This window comes from Amblyomma mixtum, chromosome 1 (genome assembly GCF_055824585.1).
Source record: "Amblyomma mixtum isolate Tamu chromosome 1, ASM5582458v1, whole genome shotgun sequence".
In the NCBI taxonomy this organism is placed as follows: Eukaryota; Metazoa; Arthropoda; class Arachnida; order Ixodida; family Ixodidae; genus Amblyomma; species Amblyomma mixtum.
In genome coordinates this window covers 267,597,434-267,615,224 of record NC_143012.1, presented here as the reverse complement: position 1 = coordinate 267,615,224, position 17,791 = coordinate 267,597,434, and the positions used below count along the sequence as shown (strand labels likewise).

The following is a 17,791-nucleotide window of genomic DNA, read 5'->3' as shown; positions in this document are numbered from 1 at the left end:
TTTCGTCCTTGTGTTCTCTGTGATTTCATATATATATATTTTTTCAGTATTTAAAACTACCTTAATTGAAGTTCGATGTCGGCGTCTTCAAGGAAGTGCTGTAAAACGCATTTATTAGTGCAACCAAAAATCGGGAGCATGCAAATGGCCACCCGTCAGACAGACATATGTCTGCCGGTAGTGTGAACTTGCGCTAGGCTATCACGTTCCAAGAGACAAAATTTTAATCTGCTTCCGCGGTGCACCTAATGTTCTTCTCGTTAGTGTGTCCATGCATATGCGGAACTAAGGTTAATGGTAGTAATTCGAGAAATACCTTTTAAAGTGAACCCGGCGCGACGAACTCCCATGCCACCGTTTCAGGCAGACGGGTTACATATTTCCATTTTTTCCGTTCAGTGCGGGTCGGCCCAAGACCCTTTTCTCAAGGATTTTACCCGAGAACAGTACAGCACCAGGCCGAGGAAAGCCTTGTACCTCATCGAAGACAGGTGCGTACCCAGCGGCGCTGACCATCGAACCTAGCACCTCCCGAATGAGAAGAAGAGGCTCTGACAACTAGCCCACTCCAGTGACTCCAGTACCCACCGGTTTCTTCAAATGACTACATGCCATGGCCGGGCCTGGTGCTCGGCTTTATTGGGTGCATCGGCTTGAGAAAGTAGCCTGCACCTTCAAATTCCCCCACTGTAAGCGACCTTCGAGCGAGCCTTGGCTATTTCTGTTATTGGCTCACTGCCTGATTCTCATAATATCGGAATGAGCGGACGGTTGGGTACGCTAGTCAAAGGAAACTAGTGAAAAAAAAAATTGCATCACTATCAGGGCGTTCAAATCATGGACCAAAACTCAGCAGCAAAAAATTCGCGTTCAACATCACTATTTCAACATTATTGCTTCTTGACGAATTCGCAGCACGTTGGCCTCAGCGCAAAGCATTGAAAACACGTGAAGCAGGCGCCCATAGCCTACTATAATCAACCAAACGCTTAGTGCCCACCCCTAGCCGACTCGCTTCTAAGCGGTATCCAGAAACGACCAGATGCTCTTCTGTTTCGTTACTTCGACATGAGCCTAGTTTGCTCAGAATGGGCTCACACACAGATTGTTTGTTCACATGTTCGTCTGACTTGCCATTGCTTCTGGGTTCACTTTTTTTGTGTGTGGCCACCGGATATAAGAAAAACAGAAAAAAGTTCACCGGACCAAAGCTCAGTGATTCCGAGCTGAGGAAGAATAAATCCCACCACCTTGCTTCGCACCCCCGGACAATAGACTACCGCAACAAGGCTTTTATTTCTGCATAGAGGCATTTATTTACTAAGTGAGTTCGTGACAGTCTATACCTCGGTATGTTTAGGGTTAGATTATTTTGAAATGGAGGCGTTCAATATTAACTGCTAAAATGAACTGCGAAAGTTCATGACAGCTTACTGTAGGTTTGGTTAGCATTAGGTTAGGTTTTTAAATGGAAGCGTTAACAATTAGAGATTTTTTTATAAAGACTGGCAGGCTTCGGTGAGGGGAAATTTTGTCCGAAGCCATGAAAGAAAGCGGCGAGCTTTTGTCTGGGTCCCATCAAAATTAACGTGGTGATGTTTTGGCCAATTTTTTTTCTTTTTGTAGGGAGCGCTATACTATGCCAGCTGCTTCACGAGGTGAGCGTGGCTGCGCGCTGAGCCGTAGCACCACGCTCCGCCAGCTGTGCTCATGCGCGGAGTGACGTCATAGCTCGCAGCTGGTGCGCGCGCCGTGCGCCTCGCCGCTGCGCCGACGGCGGAGCAGGCGCCGCCCGCCTCGTCAGTTGTGCGAAAGTCTCATTACTTTACTGACCACCGGAGCGTCTTCATTGGCATAAATAATAATGTTCAAGCCGTTACGTAAGCCGTGTGTTTTTTTTTCAAGCGAAACCTAAGCGTAGCCAGGGGTATGCTTTCGCATCTCTACCAGATTTAACTAGAGCTAAACTGCAGCCAATTTTTTGCTTTTTCTTCAGTTGCTCTGTTGTAGGGGCTCTCTTTGATGCTGATTTCTCTGATGCAATCTCGCGACCAAACAGCCTCTGTGCATGTCACAAAGAAATCATGCGCGCATTAAGTCACCTGGAATTGTGAAAAAAATATGGATGAAGTCGATGATGAAAAGTTTATGCTTTTATTGGCTTCCAGATGAGATAATGAGTGACGAAAACCATATTTTAGCGGTGCTTGATCTCGTAGGCTTGCTGTTGCCGTTATGTTTGTGTTCTACACGCGCTGCCCACCACTAATTCCCTTGTCGCTGCAGTCACAGTGGGAGCAATCGCAGAATCCAAGTAAAGGGTAGTTTGGCACACATCTCCGGCAAACGTGTGCGTTGCTTAGCTCATGCAGCAATTGAGCCACGTCACCACCAGCAGCACAAACACAGCAATGGCCAAAAAGAAGTTGATGAAAATGTGTGCAGCGTAGAGCCTGGAAAGAACAAGAGAATACTGTCATGATATAGAAGAACATTAACCAAAGAATTCACAAACGCGCCTCAACTCGGCGCAACCCCCCCCCCCCCCCCCCTTCACTCTGTGGAGTGCATGAAACAGCCGCCCGCCACTCGCGAGAAGGTCGGGATTCAAGAACACGACTCGGGGTTTTCTCTGACGAGGAGTTCCTCAAAGAACCTTACTCCACACAACTTCTCTCATAATCAACATCATCAGCCTGACTACACTCACTGCAGGGAAAAGGCCTCTCCCATGTCTCTCCAATTAACCCTGTCCTTTGTCAGTTGATCCGCCCACCTAACTTTCTGCCGTCCCCTGCTACGTTTGCTTTCTCTTGGAATCCACTCCGTTACCCTTAAGCACCAGCGGTTATCTTGCCTTCGCATTACATGCCCTGCCCAAGCCCATTTCTTCCTCTTGATTTCCACTAAGATGTCATTAACCTGCGTTTGTTCTCTCACCCACTCCGCCCTCTTCCGATCTCTTAACGTTAAACCTATCATTTTCCTTTCCATAGCTCGCTGCGTTGTTCTTAACTTAAGCTGAACCCTCTTTGTTAGCCTCCACGTTTCTGTCCCATAGGTGAGTACCGGTAGGATACAGCTGTTGTATACTTTTCTCTTCGGGGATATTGGTAAGCTACCATTCATGATCTGAGAGAACCTTCCATACGCGCTCCACCACATTCTTATTATTCTAGTTATTTCCCTCTCATGATCCGGATCTGCGGTAACTACCTGCCCTAAGTAGACATATTCTCTTACTATTTCCAGCACCTCGCTACCAATTGCGAACTGCTGTTCCCTTGCTAGGCAGTTGAACATTACTTTGGTTTTCTGCATGTTGATTCTTAGTCCCACCGTTCTGCTCTGCCTGTCTAACTGATTGATCATGCTTTGCAGTTCTTGTCCTGAGTGGCTTAGCAAGGCAATGTCATCAGCGAATCGCAAATTACTCAGGTATTCTCCATTAACTCTTATCCCCAACTGTTCCCATTCCAGTCCCCGGAATACCTCCTGTAAGCAGGCAGTGAAGAGCATTGGCGAGATCGTGTCTCCCTGCCTGACACCTTTCCGTACTGGAATTTTATTGCTGAAAGGTGTCAGGCAGGGAGACACAATCGTCGAGGCGTAAATGGTGTGAAGAGACAGTCTAAAGGCGAAAAGTTGGCCGTAAAATGCCATATCATAGTATTAGGGCAGCAAGTTGGGCTAGCTGATGCATCTGCATCTTAGAAACGGCGGGTACTGCACTAACAAACACGACCCGTTTTTGGAGCACTGCAGATCAGCTTGAAACTATGAATGCCTAAGGGCGTAGGCCTCAACATATTTGAAAATTCACTAAGGTGCTTTTTTTAATCATTTGCGAGCGGCGATATGACAACAATTGGTTTTATTTTCGTCAATGAGATGTTTTATCAAACTTGAGTTACGCACGGAGCACCCAATGGTCTTTTGTGCCGATACTCTTGTCGAAGCGTCGGCAAGCACCCTGAAGCTTTTCCCTCCCTTGTTCACTCAGTGAGAATCCTGTTACCAGTGCACTATAAACAAAAAAGTTGCTCAATAAAATTGCGGTGAAATTATTTTCCGCAACGCCTTCAGCAGCGAAGTGGATGAAGCACACCACGCTAAGGCCGTGGCTACGTTGGCTTCACCCCATTTAGAGATTTCGGCGAGAGGTTTGAGTACAAGAGACAGAAGGTATCATGGTGACGTCATCACTCGGTTTTGCAGCTCCAGCGCTGCCAGCAGGCTGCCCAGGGTCGCGCAGCTGACCCGTTTTCATGAGCGAAAGTGATCGTAAGGCGCCGTAAGGAGAAGCGCCACTTGTAGGGGTTTGGCGCCTCGTTCGATGTATCTAATCGCCGGTGAAACTGAAGTTCGATATATTGTGCAGAATTCCTATACTTTTACGTGGGCTTTTCAAGGGGAAATCTCTTTGTTCAATATATCCAATAATTCTAACTATCCGGGTTCGATTTATCCGGACTAGACTGCATAGCATCCCCCTATATTCTTAACTGCCGCAAGTTCAATTTTCACACTTTTTTCTGCAAAGATAAAACTGCTCCCGCGCTATATTCTGTTCTGCCTTTCTGCAGCCTCGTCGTTATAACTTTCCAATAATCTTGCCAACAGAACGTATTGCTAGCATCATGTCCGCAAAAAATATGGCCGCAAAAAAGAAATACCACTTGTCTACAATCTGAAGCAGCTACAGTCAACCTTACAGATGCGCTACTACCTGGTTATGCTTACGATGTGCACAAACAGCGCAGTTTTGTCCACTTCTTGTCCTTGTGCGTCGTCTGCTAACACGCCTTTGTAAGAATGATAAATACCAACTAACTCACCCCGCAACATACCCTGCACAAAACAAAAATCAGGTACTACGATAATAATTATAACTCAACACAAGCTACGCAGTTTAACAAACAATAAAAACATGCAGAATAGCTCATCTATCTTTTGCTAATATTCTGCAGACGGCGTGCGTCTCTGCGTGACCGCCCAGTGAAGCGCCCGGCGCCTGTAGCGGTCCAAGCAGTTCAACCACCCCTTGACTAGAGGCGACGAGGAAAATCTGCATTAGCAGACGCGGAGAGTCAGGCGAAGCAACGCCCTCAAGCGAGTGGCGAGTGCGGTTAGAGGGAAAGCGGTGCCGAAAGCAATCGCGCGCCATCGGCTGAGTGAATGGGGCGTACCAAGTAAGGCGAAATATATATGACGAAACAAATTTAAAAGCTTGAAAATTATGTACGAGCCATAAAGCCAGTCATATCAAAAGCCAAGTGCACGTGCAGCAAGAGTAAAGCATGGAATCATTAGTGCGCAATAAAAGCCAGCGAAAGTAAATAGAAAAGTAATTGGGACAACTTTCAGGCAGTGGGATGGAACAAAAGAGAAAAGAATTACATGGAAAAGCATGGTCGTAAACGCGCATTCTACTTATGCAGTTTTTCGCATAAGGCCATCTGAGTGCCTGTCAGTTTGTCTCATCTTTATTATTTATTTCCTTATCACGCTTCTTCCAACTCTCTGAGTCAGCAACCAGGAAGCTCATCGTATTAACCTCTCAGTGTTTTCTTGCTTCTATAATCTTTGTCTTTCATGACGGGCACTATCAGGCAGGTCGTTACTTAGTGAAGGAGCAAACGAACCCACGGACAAATACGAGCGACCGGAAAAGCGCCCTTGCCATCTTTCTATGGCCGTGTGTATGTGTAAAGAAGCCACGTTGCGTAGCTGCCCGCTCCAGCTCAAAACAGCGAAATCAGACATTAGCTGGTGCTTTCTGTATGCCTGTTGTTCATGTGTTTGTGATTCGTTGTCCATGTCTTGAGGCTTTCGCATGAGCATTGACCCTGAAAGCTTGAGGCTGGGGTCAGGTGGCGCTTTTTTCTCCTCAGCAGAATACCTTTTAAACACTCTGGACAGGCGTGGCATCACCACTGCACCCTATTCACTCACAAAGCTGAAATTCACTAGTTACCTTACTAGTATCGAACTCTCGTGTCCGGTATAAATGTACTCGTTCGTAATTTCTTCGCCCAGTTGACTACGATGAACGCTGTGCTGCCCGCACGCAGGTGTTCTTTGTTCTTATTCCGCGCGGCATTAAATCTAAACTCAGCAACAGTTGATGCGTGTTCTTACCGTCTTAAGCGCTTCCGTGCCTGTGGAAGTTCAGTTTCGTTGCTTCTGAAGAGATACTTGCGAGTACCCAGCACGTAGTTGTCACAATACGAGGTCCATTCCATCTTTCGCACGTCGATATCAAACAACTGTGTTAGTGGGAAAACAAGACTCATTATTACAGCTGAAAATACAGAGAGCTGATCGTAAAAACAAAATCTTCCGATTAGGACAGGGCGTACAGTATTATGCCACAGATGTTCAGTGAGCACTTCTTCCAACTTCAATGTAGCTGTGAAACATACGGATTCTGCCATGAATAACTGAATAAAATTCTTTTATTTTCCTCATTCAAGCTTCGCTTAAAATTTGGCAGGCATTGGGCGCCACGTTCAGCACTGCCCTTTATTTCTCGAAGTTGCACTTCTAAATTGCTTCCACATTGCTTGTGCCTTATTTCTGCACTTATTTCTATATGTGTTACAAATTATTTATTTAATGTACCTTCAGCCCCAACGAAATGATAAAAACATTTCGGTGATACACTGAAAAAAAATACACTAGGCGTAGCTTTATATAAACAAAAAAAAAAATCAGTGTGGATCAAGAAGCAATCCCGAGTTGAGGACATATCAGTTGAAATTCAGAAGGAAATACTCACACGTACAGGACATACAGGTATAATGCTGAAAACTTAAAAACTCGCGGTCTATACCAGTGACAGAGAAGAGAGGATGCGAATAGAAAAAAAAAACAATTAACGGAGGGTGGCAGACAGTCACGCGGAGAGACAAGCGTTGAAAATTTTGTTGGGATAACATGGCCACGGCTTTCGGAACCCCGCTGTAATTTTAGGTCACTTGGACAAGTGTTTCAGAGAAGTAAACTTACTTGATGATGAGGAAAAATTTTGGATGATACACAAAGCGCTGAGTTCTATATCTAAATTTAACGAAAACCTCAGTACAGTACCATTTATTGGTCAAATTTTTTAGGGGAATTCCTACCATGTATGTACCATGCATGCGTTCAATTTCAAGTGAAACTATGGCTACCCTGCTTGGCACCTTGTCCGGTAACTAATGCACCACTTCTTATTTTTATTATCACTGAGTACCCTTAAGCATGAAGTTTACTAAATAAGGTGATAATGATATCTTATGGCGCAAGGGCATCTGTGGCCAAAGGGCACCATGGCACAAGGGGCTTTTTTTCTCCTCAAGGTTGGGTCGAAGACCCATTTCCCAAGCATTTCACCCTGATCAAGCCGAGCACCAGGCCAGGGGAAAGCTTGTACCATTGTATCACCGGTGGGTACCCTGTGGCACTGGGGATCGAACCCCAAACCTCCCGCATGCGAGGCGGATGCTCAAACGAGTAGGTCACTGCTGCGGTTACTAAGTAAGTCTGTAGGCACTGAAACCAAGCAACGCACTATGGCGGGGCGCCCCGATTCATTTTCATCGATCGGAGAGTCGACCAGGGTGCGGTGTCCATCAGCCGAAGGCCTTATCCACTCTGCCATTGCGGCGGGGCAGCAACCGAGTTCCAAAAATAGCTATCTTTCCCGTCCTGCTGCTTTGCATGTATCGAGTGAAGGTAAATGCACCTGTTTATCCGTGGCAGAGAGGTCATGAATCAGTCCAACAACATTGCTCGAACGGAAGAGCCAGCTCTTTGTCGTAAAGAACCGTACTGCGTCGACGCCCTTGGAAACCTTCTCGTAAAGTGCTACGAACCTGCAAAGCAGAAAAGGTATAACTTTGTTTGCACCCTGCCATTTTATTGTAGCCTATGCGACATGTCACAGCATGTAAGAGCAAGTGCTAAGCTTTAGCCATTGGTTTTTAAGCAAACAGCTGATTACATTGCCATCCATCACTTAGCTATCACCTCCTGAGTCCTCACCGTGCAGTCCCATGTATAGAAAGCGATGCAGAACTAATCTAACACAAAACATCGTGCGATGTATTCAACAAAACCAGGGAATGATGGTAGGAATGAAAACCGCGTTGTTTGCCCGAGCGTCGGCGAATGGGCACTGTGTCGAAAAAAACACGAGACACCTCCCGTAGCTGCTCAAGCACCGCCCTTGATCAATTTTTTGGTAACCACTATTTTTCAGGTCGCGGTCCTTTATTGCGCCGTCTAACCTTTTTTTTTATTTATGACATCTCTAGATTACTGGCCGTACATCGATCGCGAGGCAGAGAAGCGACAGTGACTAGTGTCTCGAAGGATTCGCCCTTTGTATGACTGAACTGAACAACATTCCGCGCCGAAAACAATTTCAACACATGCTCTGTCTGACCTATTCGCGTTATGAAAAACAAAGCTAAAAGCTTCATTCGAGTAGCGCTAACTTTGGTGCTTAAATAACTTCACAAACGAATAGCAGAGTATGCAGTAAAGTTCAGAATGCCATTGTGTGAGTTTGAACATATTATCACTCGACCTCAGGAAAAACAGAACCAACCTAGGCTGTCGACCTGTAAGCTGCAGGGCCAGGTCAGCTGTGCGTGCTGGCACGTAGCGCAGGCAAAAAAGCAGCAGGCGATGCAACACTCGGCTTTCGGTAAGCAAAAATTTGGGGTAGAATATCATGTCGGGCAGGGGGTAGATTGGGATGATCCTCCGTAGTTCACCAACTACTTCATCCCACGTACGCTGCTCGAAGTTGCTGCTAGTGCAGTTGTACACCTTGATGTGTTCTGGTCTGCACAAAGACAAATGTGATTTCAAGCGCGCAACTTCGCTGCTGTGACTAAACAACCTAGACACAATTTAGGACACAGTGAAAAAGAAACACGAGGTAAGAAAGAACGGCAAGTGAGTTCTGGCCGTCAATCACTGAGGCCGCTGTTGAGTAATACTAGCAGTGCGCTGCCTAGCTAACAAGCACATCTGAAAGAAAGGCATGAAATGTTTTTCTTTTATATACAATTTTCATAGCTCAATATTCATTTTCTTATTAATTACTGCATTTACTGATCGGGTGGTGGCCTTCAGTAGCTTTACTTCCTGTGATTCACTTGAACTGGAACTGTTGAGAGAATTGGCTGTTCATACCACACAAACAGCGCGAAATCACGACGAGATAGAAAAGGGCACATAGCTACACGAGCGCTGGCTCCTAACTCGGAACCCAGGGTTCTTGTTGCTGCTTATCCTTTTTTGTTTCGTTCTGGTTTCACGTAGTTTATATGGCACTTTATTTGCCGCTATTTGCCGCAGGTGCATTACGCTGCGATTAACTTGTACTGGACGCAGCCGCCGCGGTGGCTCAGTGGTGATGGTGCTCGGCTGCTTACCCGAAAGATGCGGGTTCGATCGCGGTCGCGGCGGTCGAATTTCGATGGAGGCGAAATTCTAGAGGCCCATGTACTGTGCGATGTCAGTGCACATTAAAGAACCCCAGGTGGTCGAAATTTCCGGAGCCCTTCACTACGGCGTCTCTCATAGCTTGAGTTGCTTTGGGACGTTAAACTTCATAAACCAAACCAAACCAAACTTGTACTGGACCGTGCACTGTGACGGCGTGCCAAGCTTGTGAGTTTTATGATAATCAAACATAATGCACCTTAGTATTTATGCCAACCGTGTTGCTATCAGGCACAATTATTAAGTTAGTGCAGTATGCATACACCTATTACCCTGCGTCTGCTTGTCAGTTTTCCGTTTGAGACATCACTAACAACTCTGCATAGTTTTCCGGGTTTGTTAGGTGCAGACCAGAAGGAGCCGGAGGTATTGGAATCCTTTCTTAATCACGGCGAAAGGCAATCATGTGTGCGCGAACCTAATGTTTATCTTTCTACTAAAGAATTGAAGTTCTTGAATCGGAAAGTGCCGTCACGCATGCGATTTGATTGTTGATATTTGTCACCTAATAGTCACCTATAAATGCATGGTATTTTTCCGGAAACAAGTCAGTTAACGTCTAGCGCCTGTGTTGTCTTCTTCTAACCTGCTGTTCCTGTTTTTTTAGCGCTACTACTATGTCCTCTCAATCTTTATCAGGGCTCTAAAGCTGTTACTAACTGAATACCAGCCTCTCACGTGATGGCGCCTTGGGCAGAAACACTAACAAAATTACATCAGAATTCGAAAACTACTCTCTGTTTACCGCTACCTCCCTCGCCACGTATGCTGAAGATGCAGCGCGCTTCCTCTCCTTCGTGAAGTCCTTTTCAGAGGAAGAGAGCTCGACAGTTAGTGGCCCCTTTACTTTAGAATAATTAGAGAATGCCATGAATCAGTTGCCACTTCCAAAAACACGTGGCCCTGAGAGCCTTTCAGAAAAATTTTACAATGCCTTTAAGCTCCTATTGGCCCCTTTTTTACTTCAGACTTTCACTACCGCTCCGGATATTGGAGTTCTGCCGGAGTCATTAGCAAAATGTCACAGTATAATATTTCTCCCAAATTATGGCTTATTTTAGTGAAGCTTATGAACAGACGGATTTTAGCCGATGTGGCACTCTCTCCTGCTGGCGTGCTGATTCTTGCCTGCTTTACAATGATCTGCTGCCTTGGCTTTCTGGGAGATGTCTTTGATGCCGCTTTATAAAATCTTTGCAAAATTTAATATACATAGAACATTGTTTCAGCATGATCTTTGGCCGAATGGATTATCGTGCGTTTTTGGACGCGTGAGGCAGGATTCAAACCTCCTTGCTGAAAAACATTTTGCATTTTTTTACTTCGACTTAACAGCACGCAAATATTTTAGTCTCCCTTCGTGTCTGTTACCTAAAAGGCTGCATTATGAGGCAACTTTGAGACAAAAGAGCCGTTTAAAAAGCGCCAAGACAGCCGGTAGGTGACACTGAAAGTTTGGCCGCTATAGCGTCAAGAGATCAGGACTACGCTTCGTGGATACATTGCCAACTGCAAAAAGAAGGACTGAGAAAGCACAAGGCATAATTCTTACCTTGTTGTGGTGGTGTGCCAGGCAACGCATATGAGCATGTTTGCCACTATATCTGCAGGTATGAGGTCAGCTACGCACCCCTTTTTCATCATGGCCGAAGGTAACAGGCCCAATCCTAACTGCAAATGTTTGGAAAGGTTTAAGAAAAAGTTACTTCCAACGCATTGCCCATCGGGGCATTCGTAAAAAAACAAATGACGATAGTTCCTGCCCTGCTCAAACGTAGGAGCCTCGGGATCAAGAACTTCGATGACCAGTACTTACAGACGCCATAATACCTGTACAGCCATTGAAGTTGTCGATCCAACCCTTAAAGAAAGAAAAGACTGCGTAAATTGGTTACGCTCATAAGCACCTTTCAGACCGTGACTTAAAGAGCTAAAAAGTTCAGCTTGCATTACAGAAATGCACTTCTAAATCCCGTAGACAAGGCTTCTTCTTGATGAAGCCACAACTATATTAGTGATGGTTCCTTAATGAAATTAGTCTCGTTATAATCGTTACATAGTCCTCCATTTTTTTGACAGATTACTAGTATACGAAAATAATCCAGGTTCCTAACCGGAAATGGTTCCTTCCACGAGGCCGTGACGATGGATGGCCGGACTATAGCCACTGGTAGTGTTCCTCGCTCATCTAAAACCAGTGATTCAGCCACTGCCTTGCTCAGGGCGTAATTGTTTGGCTGGCCAATCGAGAACTCGCTCAGTGTTTCAGCTGTCTTTTCATCGACGCATCTGCATTGAAAGGAAAACAGAAACCTCCCATGAATAACTTAAAGCCCCAAATATTTGCTCTATTGCATGTGGACAATCTCAGTTCGGCGACGTCTGGCTGCTCTCGCTAAAGCTGACGACTTATGTTTAAATCTAAACAGCATAAAATGTGACCAACCATGATGACATAATAAATGTAAGATCTTCATTGTAGGATAACTTTGGCACCGCAACTACGTTCAAGCATACTTACTGCGTTGCTTCGATCAATGTCTGCGCATCTACAGGTGAGGGGTATACCATCTCGTGTACTTCGTGCTTACTCCAGTTGGAATATGCCGTCGATACGTGAACAAAAGCCTAGGAGAAATCATGCGAAAAAGATTAAATCAGTAAAACAGTTATACGCGGTAAGAGCTTATTGAAAGAACGGTCAAAAATTTCCGACTTTCATTCTTTCTAATTCCCTGTGTATTTGTAGCAACTCTGGAGTCTTTTAAGCAAGAAATGACGCAACATAATTCGCTCGTTTGTAATGCAAATACGAATTGTGAATGACACCTATAAAAAAACCTGCGTTCAAAATTGCGGTGTCGATTGCAGCGCCGCAACGCACAGTCTAGTGAGAGTTTTTAGTCGCCGAATGGACCTAACGTGGCATCACCATATCGACCTCACCCTAGCGTCTGTTGACCGCTCACTTGGTCTTCTTAAGCGTAACCTCAGACACGCTGCTATGAACGTTAAAAAAACTGGCTTATATAGCTCTAATACGCCCTAAAATCGAATATGCTGCTGCCATTTGGGACCCTGAAAGAGCGTACGTTAACACTAACATTGAATCCCTGCCGAACCATGCTGTTCGCTTCATTTTTTCAGACTACTCACCCTTCACAAGTATTCCAGCATTAAAAAAACGTGCCGAACCGGAAAATTTGTCACATCGCCGTAAACTTGCTCGTTTAACACTTTCCATAAGCTTTATCACCACCAATTCCTTAGAAGCGATTTGTTTCAGTCACCTCATGCCAACTTTAGACACCGTGATCATTACTTCAAAATTGAACGCGTAAAGTGTCATTCAACGTCCTACGCCAATTCATTCATTCCTCGTACTATCATTGAATGGAATAGCTTGCCATCAGTCCCCGCCACAGAAAGTGACATTAAAAAATTCCAAGCGCTTCTTTCCTTTGTGTAAAAATTTGCTGTTTCTATTTGTGTTCATTTTTCCTTTTTGTGTTGTACCTTAAAATTTAACGTTTTTTTGCACTTCTCGCTAAAATGTATCCCGTTTATTATTGATTGTAGCACCAACCCCCTTACGGAATACCCTTCTCCAGAGGGCCATTAGGGGTAAGGCGAATAAATAAATAAAGAAATTTCAGTACCACCTGGGCAGCGCAGGGTTCCTATAACAAGACTCTTGAAACATTCACAAGCATCCATGCCGAGCACTTCGTAATGAAAATGCTTAAACCACCGAGAAAAGTAAGAAAATCATGCATGACTCGGTCCCACTTAGAAACGATAAAAATAGAAACACTCTCTATTTCATATATGTCTTCGTAGTTGATCTCAGATGGCATTTCAGGAATTCAAAATGCACAGAAATAAACTAAACAGCGAACTGAAGTGAGCGAAAAACAGCTTATTACAACTTATAAGAAGCAGCCGGACGCCGCATAGAATGACATAAACCTTGTAGAAGTAGCTGGCCTGATCATTTGGTTCATTGAAGTCTAAGTTTGTCCTAACTCTATCAGCGATTACCTTAGTAAATACCTTATAGGCAAGGAACTTTATAGGCTTATACCTTACAGGGTTGTTTTATTAAATGCTATTTGATTATTTTCCTTGTAGAGAGTCCTTCCATGGCTCCTGTAACTCCTCTGAGAGCGCATATATTACTTATGCGGATAATTATTAGCATTCATAGTGATGGTTCAACAGCGCAAACACACACAGACCAAGAAGGAGACAAGACATACACAGCGCTGAATATGTGTCTTGTCTCCTTCTTGGTCTGTGTGTGTTTGCGCTGTTGAACCATCACTATGAATCTACACCAACTAGCCCAATCTGCAGTTCTTCTACAGTTAATTATTAGCATTCTATTCCGTCTTCTCATCTCCTTTTAAACGATGATCTTCTATGTGCGTAATAAAAACATTAACACGAGTAGACAAGGTAACAATAGGCTGTAAATCTACGTCTGAAGCTTCATAAAAGCCCTCCCATCTCTGAATATTTGTACAAAGTTGGCAGTAACTTACACAAAGCTTTGGCATCTTCCTACAAAGTTCCAGGACGCTCCTGGTGCCCAGGACATTGAGCGCAACCGCTCGTCTGAAAGAGTCATTTAGTTCAGAGTTCCAACATTGACCAGGGGATTCACATAGAGGAGGGCTGTAATTCGTGTCAATAAATGTGTATTCGCCGAAAACTCAAACGGGGCCAGTATATACCTATCCCCAGCTGCGCAGGTAATTTGCCCAGTAGTGGAAATATGTTGCCAAAGGCCTGTCCTATACGAAGGTCCAGAGTGAGACCATTCGTTTCTAATACTGGGCCGATTGCCTCTGCTCCTTGAGCATATGTGAGTAAAGTGGTCAGTGCACTGTCTTAGCGACGACGAACAGGGGGGAAAAAGTGATTTCTTTCCACGATATACATTTCTGTATGTTAATTCTACCTATTTTTTCTATTCGGAACGTAAAGAACCGCCGGAGTAAAGAGTGCACACAGTTCGTACCGGTTCAATAGGGCTTTAATGACGAATACTGTGATGACTTAATGCTCCGGGAGGATGATAGGCCCAGAACTATTTGTTTAGCTTGTTCTACACTGAAACACATTATGCACAGGATGTGGTTGCCATTTACGTCGTGTTTTAGGAACTTCTTTCAGTGCCATCAAATGCGGCGAGCAGGGTAAGACATAGTAAGCGTACGTAAATTGTTTAGTAACTCACTTCAGAGGATCATTAAACCTGACGGTGGCAGCTGAGTGAAAGACAACAGAGACTTCTTCAATTAAGACGCTCTGGTCGGCATCGCTCAGTCCCAAGATCGGCAAAGCCAGGTCCCCTGCGATCGCCCTGACTTTTTCCAGGGAAGCAGGCTGCTCTTGCCTAACGCGCTCAAACACCTGGAGAAGAAAGCAAATTAAATGTAGTTCAAATCCTTAGGCAAGCTTACACGATATTAGCTCAACTTCTACGTCATATAGGTAGCTTCACTGTGTACAAATATTGTCAAACTGAACAACTGATCCCGAGAACATGTTATCGTTATGATCAAACATGACACACTTTTTGAAATGAAAGACCCCCAGCACACTGGCACGTGTGGAAGAAAAGCTGATGAAGTTTGGCCATCTTAAATTCTCTTCCAGTAACTCATTCCTTCTTACTAAAAAGAAAATTCTGAGAGTGTGTAACGACGGCAGTGTACTGACATCCTCCATTCTGTGCTCCATCCCAATGTCTCCCTCACATTCGTACTGACGTACTGAATATGCGGTAAGCGAAAACCGTTGGCTCTCACGATTTGGCAACGCTGTGCATTTTATGATGTCCATCGCCTGGGATCACAAAGGTTGCTGCGCTTTTGACTCCCATTGGAAGGTGGCAAGGGTAAGAAAGCAAGTGCAGTATGCGGCGCAGCGACAGCGATAAAAAAAAGACTCCTGAACGCATTCATCCCGGAAAATCGGTCGCGAGAATGCGTTCCAATGTCTGATCTCCATTTTCGCTGGCATCATCACTAGTCGTTCTGCTTCAAAACAAACCAGCCCAAATATCAGCTCAAACCAAAAAGGTATAAAATAGCTGCCAGAAGCAGCAAAAAGTCGAGAAAAGGGAAACTTGTCTGGTGGAATCCGAAAGGAGGCCGGTCCTTGTAGAGTCATTTGCAAGGAAGAGAGCTCGCGCATTGATCAGCTCTTGCTAATTAATGTGCAAGGCCGCTAAGCTTAGCTCTAACTTGTCATCTTAGAATCTTGTGCCGCTTCCCGGCAAAAGCGACGCCACGTTAAGTTAAAAAAGAAATTAAATCAGTTTCCACCACAGGGAGTCGAACCTGTGGCGGTGCGAACAGATCAGCTTCGCAGGCCGCTGCGCGAGAGCACTACATAATATCGCCTTTTTTCTTTCATAGCATTTATTCGACATGGTTATGTACAGAAAGACTATATATATACATATATATGTGCACGGGTATACACACAAAAAAACTAATCACAGAGCACCTAGGTAGGCGCTACGTGGCACAAACATGATAGAAAACATAACAGAACTAAAAGGCCGGAAATAATATGCAGCACATCAGGAGAGGAAACCAATCCGGTGAAAAGTCCAATTATTGTTTTTAGCATGGTATATATTACATTGAAATGAGTAGTAGTAGTACAAGACCTTTATTCGGCCATAATTTACAGGCCGAGCATGTCTACCGCCGGCCTGTAAATTATGGCCGAATAAAGGTCTTGTACTACTACTACTCATTTCAATGTAATATATACCATGCTAAAAACAATAATTGGACTTTTCACCGGATTGGTTTCCTCTCCTGATGTGCTGCATATTATTTCCGGCCTTTTAGTCCTGTTATGTTTTCTATCATGTTTGTGCCACGTAGCGCCTACCTAGGTGCTCTGTGATTAGTTTTTTTGTGTGTATACCCGTGCACATATATATGTATATATATAACCTTTCTGTACATAACCATGTCGAATAAATGCTATGAAAGAAAAAAGGCTATAGTATGTAGTGCTCTCGCGCAGCGGCCTGCGAAGCTGATCTGTTCGCATTGAAATTATGTTCTATTTGCATTAACTATTTGCAAAAGCTTTCAGGGCTTGCCACGAAAGGCACCTCAAAAAGGCAGAGCAACAGAACACTGGCAGGAGGTAAGGATGAGCACATTACCAAGAGCAAGTGTCACTCCGATTTAAAGTCCAAATGTTTGTACACTGTCATCTGATGGGCAATAGTTTGGCAGTGATGAGATTTTTCTTGAAACAGCTGATTCACAGTGCCGGTCCGTCATTCTAATTTTCCACAGGCTGTGCAGTTCAATCACAGACATATGAGAAGTCAAATAAATTCGCTTTTCAAGGTCCGTTGCAAGACATCCCAAAAGATAATGGCGTTCTTACAATAGATGAAGCAATGTTCAGTCGTTTCAGGTACGTCACAGAGGCGGCCGTTCACAGATTGGACAAAAATACCTTTTTTTTTTTTTTGAAGCCAAGTCTTCAAGGGAATGCCACAGCCGAGCGCGCCTCGTGTTGAACTGTAACCCATTCTCGCGCTGTGCATTGCACACCATCTTCTTCGTCCACTAATACTGCCCGTGGTTCATCACTATAATCGGTTTAACCGAATTAAAACCCTGACACATTTTATTCAGTCTAAAGCAAAAATGCAGCATTTACCTCAGAGTTGAGTGTCTTCCGAAGCCTTGTCATAGGTTCTTCTCCGCGCTTGCTTCGCACAAGAAGGTAGATCCGTTTGACTCCGGGACAAGACCGCAGCAATTTTTCAACCAGAACCTGGAACACAGCACGTCTATGTCAAGTCGTAATGACATAAGACTAAAGCTATAAAGAAGCATCGTTAATTCGAGCAAGAATAAATCCCATATTTCGGCCTATTAACGCTCTCAAGGCGATAGTCATAAAAATTACTCAAATCTACTCGGATCGAAGGTTTTCTGGGATCGATATATGCGTATTTCGTGCAAGACACCATGAGGCTCTATTTGGCATCTGTCCCGTCACACCAGATCCGTGATGCACTAGAAAGCTAGAGCACGTTCCAGCCAGTTACGTGCTGAGTCATATGCTGGTTAATAAGATGGCTGTTTGGGCGAGTTGGTATGCCATTACCATATACCGGGTTGGTACACCGAGGCAAACCGTACCGGCAGAAACAGAGAGCCTGTGTTGCATTGAATGACTTGTACTTAGCACACGCGGACAGAATTCCGAATGAACGCCTGATTGGTTAGAAAGTTAA

The 17,791-nt window shown here is 44.6% G+C and overlaps 1 protein-coding gene across 3 annotated transcripts in view; it reads right to left on the bottom strand.

Moving 5' to 3' along the window:
- Positions 1-2,254: 2,254 nt before the first annotated feature.
- The window catches only part of LOC149371634 (putative fatty acyl-CoA reductase CG5065), a 36,727-nt gene continuing 21,190 nt past the window's right edge, over positions 2,255-17,791 (bottom strand). For all 3 annotated transcript variants that reach the window (XM_089585213.1, XM_089585212.1, XM_089585211.1), the window contains exons 3-13: positions 17,209-17,325; positions 14,744-14,919; positions 14,046-14,118; positions 12,023-12,129; positions 11,616-11,790; positions 11,318-11,362; positions 11,054-11,172; positions 8,597-8,836; positions 7,730-7,859; positions 6,142-6,269; positions 2,255-2,453 (exon numbers count right to left, since the gene is read on the bottom strand). In XM_089585213.1, the coding sequence (XP_089441339.1) occupies positions 2,360-2,453; positions 6,142-6,269; positions 7,730-7,859; positions 8,597-8,836; positions 11,054-11,172; positions 11,318-11,362; positions 11,616-11,790; positions 12,023-12,129; positions 14,046-14,118; positions 14,744-14,919; positions 17,209-17,325 (1,404 nt within the window). In that variant the 3' untranslated portion in view covers positions 2,255-2,359. The remainder of the gene's footprint in view (positions 2,454-6,141; positions 6,270-7,729; positions 7,860-8,596; positions 8,837-11,053; positions 11,173-11,317; positions 11,363-11,615; positions 11,791-12,022; positions 12,130-14,045; positions 14,119-14,743; positions 14,920-17,208; positions 17,326-17,791) is intronic.